Source organism: Salvelinus sp. IW2-2015, unplaced genomic scaffold (genome assembly GCF_002910315.2).
Source record: "Salvelinus sp. IW2-2015 unplaced genomic scaffold, ASM291031v2 Un_scaffold1777, whole genome shotgun sequence".
Lineage (NCBI taxonomy): Eukaryota > Metazoa > Chordata > Actinopteri > Salmoniformes > Salmonidae > Salvelinus > Salvelinus sp. IW2-2015.
Genome location: NW_019943153.1, coordinates 72,784 through 76,032, shown reverse-complemented (window position 1 = coordinate 76,032; position 3,249 = coordinate 72,784). Strand labels below are relative to the sequence as shown.

The 3,249-nt window shown below is 44.4% G+C and overlaps 1 protein-coding gene across 4 annotated transcripts; it reads right to left on the bottom strand.

The window, feature by feature from the left end:
- Window positions 1-1,325: 1,325 nt before the first annotated feature.
- Window positions 1,326-2,914, bottom strand: LOC139024682 (uncharacterized). 4 transcript variants are annotated; one of them, XM_070439574.1, is made up of 3 exons: window positions 2,293-2,914; window positions 1,915-2,232; window positions 1,326-1,881 (listed from the first exon to the last, which is right to left on the bottom strand). In XM_070439574.1, exons 1-3 carry the CDS (start codon window positions 2,912-2,914, stop codon window positions 1,847-1,849), a joined length of 975 nt encoding a protein of 324 aa, XP_070295675.1. In that variant the 3' UTR covers window positions 1,326-1,846. The 4 variants fall into 4 exon arrangements, with proteins under 4 accessions (XP_070295675.1, XP_070295677.1, XP_070295674.1 ...); XM_070439576.1 differs by having other exon boundaries at window positions 1,915-2,248; window positions 2,380-2,914; XM_070439573.1 differs by having other exon boundaries at window positions 1,326-2,232.
- Between the last annotated feature and the right edge of the window lie 335 nt (window positions 2,915-3,249).

The window sequence follows — 3,249 nt, the reverse complement described above, 5'->3', positions numbered from 1 at the left end:
GACATTCTGAAGCTGCCCTCAATATTCGAGGAAAAAATGGACTTTGCTATTCTGTCCCTATTAATTGAGCTTTTGACTTTCTGAAAAGAGATGTTTAAACCCAGGCAGCTGTTAGGGAAGCATTTCTGTTGTTGGGTTATGGAGGAGTAGCCAGCAGTTGAAGAGGTCGAGCCTCTGTCTGGGTGGAAAGGTAACTTCATATAGTGTCATGCTTAGATTCATAAGGATGTCTAATATTTCATTATTAGCAAAAATGTCAACCGTTTCGTTGCAAACAAGACACTCTGGTTTGACATGAGAGAAATATGGTAAGAAAGCCTAATACTCTATCCATTCTTCCCTGAAACTTCTATTTTCATTATCCACCTTTCTGTTGAGACTTTTTCAGAGCAACATTTTCTCTTGATTGCAAGCTGCTGTCCCTAAAACACAGATAATGACTTGGTATAAAAGATGGAGACTCATGATCAACCAGTTAAAAACACAGATAATGCATTTTAGAAAACCAGGTGCTAAGAGAAGTGTTTTTCATTTTTTGGGGGGTGAAGAAGTTCTTGAGTTTACTAGGAATTATAAATATTTGGGTCTTTTTTACTGATGAACATATGACCTTTTCTATCCAGAACATCTGGCCGAATCAGGAAGTAAAGCTCTTGGGGGAGTTCTAGGAAGAACCAACACTAAGATGTTGGTTATGCTCCGTATTCCAAACTGTATCAGACAGTTACTCCTCAGGCGAGCAATACCTCGAGACTTCTTTAATATTAGACATCACAGCACCAGGTGTTATTGACACACACCCCCACCCCTCGTCTTACCAGAYGTAGCTTCTCTGTYCTGCCGGTGCATGGAAAACCCCGCCAGCTCTATATTATCCGTGTCGTCGTTCAGCCACGACTCGGTGAAACATAAGATATTACTGTTAATGTCCCATTGGTAGGATAATCTTGATCGTAGGTCAGCGATATTATTTTCCAATGATTGTACATTGGCCAATAGAGCAGATGACTTTGGGGGTTTTCTCAGAAGGCAGCCCAACCTCCACCCCCTTTTTCTCCACGCAAATGATGGGGATTTGGGCCTGTTCCCGAGAATCCGATAAGGGATGGGTTGTCAATTGGCGAGTCGACACAAACATAAAATGTAATTAATTCATACAGTATGAGAATTGAGAAACACTATTCTTCGCCACAACAGGGCCAACTGAGCTAGTTAATAAGCAGGTTGTAGCTGTGTGTGTGTGTGTGTGTGTGTGAGATCACCTGACCTGTGAGTCTATCCAACAACCAAAAAACTGCATAAATAAAAAGGTCTGGAACAAAACCAGCAATTCCACCTGTTTATTAGTCATTTTAATGCCAGATAGTATTTTCCATGTACTGCCAGTGTTGGCCTTATTAATGGTATCAAAACAAGTAGAAACAACTCGATCAAACCAAGCTGTGCAGACTTAATTCACTACATAAGCAGCACGCCCAATGCCAGCATAATAAAACATGGGACACAAACACTTCCCCATCAATGATGAAGTAGTGCAATATGGAAAAGCTTTGATAATGTTGCTAGTTTTAATAGTAACAAGTTACTCAGTTGTATTGTAATAGCAGCATGGCTCAGCATCACTGACACACAGCACTGTGCATAGTGAGCACAGTAAACACCTTATGGCACCTAAGTGGTGTCGATACGGATCCCCGTCTGAACCCATTGTCTTACGTCAGGTGGCGTCACTCCTACGCAACGGTCGTCCCTCAACCGACGATAAGGGGAATCGTCATCTGATGTAAGACAATGGGTCTGAACCCACAGAGCTGGTTGGAACTGGACCCTGTAGGCTACATAGCACTCAGGAGGAGAGAAGTCTGTAGTCGTCTGTAGAAGGTAGAAGTCTGTAGAAGAGGAAGTCTGTAGTAGGTAGAAGTCTGTAGAAGGGAGAAGTCTGTAGAAGGAGAAGTCTGTAGACGTCTGTAGTAGGTAGAAGTCTGTAGACTGTAGAAGTCTGTAGAAGGGAGACGTCTGTTAGTCTGTAACAGTCTGTAGTAGGTAGAAGTCTGTAGACTGTAGAAGTCTGTAGAAGTGAGACGTCTGTAGTAGGTAGAAGTCTGTAGACTGTAGAAGTCTGTAGAAGGGAGACGTCTGTAGTAGGTAAAAGTCTGTAGAAGGGAGAAGTCTGTAGTCTGTAGACGTCTGGTAGTAGGTAGAAGTCTGTAGACTGTAGAAGTCTGTAGAAGTGAGACGTCTGTAGTAGGTAAAAGTCTGTAGGAAAGGGTAGAAGTCTGTAGTAGGAGAAGTCTGTAGAAGGGAGACGTCTGTAGTAGGTAGAAGTCTGTAGAAGGTAGAAGTATGTAGAAGGGAGACGTCTGTAGAAGTCTGTAGAAGGTAGAAGTCTGTAGAAAGGTAGAAGTCTGTAGAAAGGTAGAAGTATGTAGAAGGGAGACGTCTGTAGAAGTCTGTAGAAGGTAGAAGTCTGTAGAAAGGTAGAAGTAGGTTGAAAGGTAGAAGTCTGTAGAAGGTAGAAGTCTGTAGTAGGTAGAAGTCTGTAGWMKGTAGAAGTCAGACGTCTGTAGTAGGTAGAGATCTGTAGAAGTCTGTAGTGTGTAGAAGTCTGTAGACATAACAAACAAACAAAAATTATATATMTTTTTTTTACCCCTTTTTTCTCCCCAATTTTGTGGTTTTCAATTGGTAGGTAGTTTTGTCCCATCGCTGCAACTCCCGTATGGACTCGGGAGAGGCGAAGGTCGAGAGCCGCGCGTCCCACGAAACACGACTCAGCCAAGCAGCACTGCTTCTTGACACAATGCCCGCTTAACCCGGAAGCCAGCCGCACCAATGTTCTGATGAAACACCATACACCTGGCGACCGTGTCAGGGGCCATGCGCCCGGCCAGCCACAGGAGTCACTAGAGCGCATGTTAATCTCCGCCTCCCTCTCCTATCCCGGATGACGCTGGCCAGCTGTGACACAGCCTGGGATCGAACCCGGGTCTCTAGTGACGCCTCAGACTGCGATGCAGTACCTTAGACCCCTGCGCCACTCGGGAGGCCCCTGCAAATTGATTTTAGCAAACAATTGAACCCCCCAAAAAAAACTCCCCTCCATTGAATTTCAAAATCCCGATGTGGCCCTCGAGCCAAAAAGTTTTCCCACCCCTGCTATAGAGGGTAGGAGTCTGTAGAGGGTAGGAGTCTGTAGAGGGTAGGAGTCTGTAGAGGGTAGGAGTCTGTAGAGGGTAGGAGTCTGTAGAG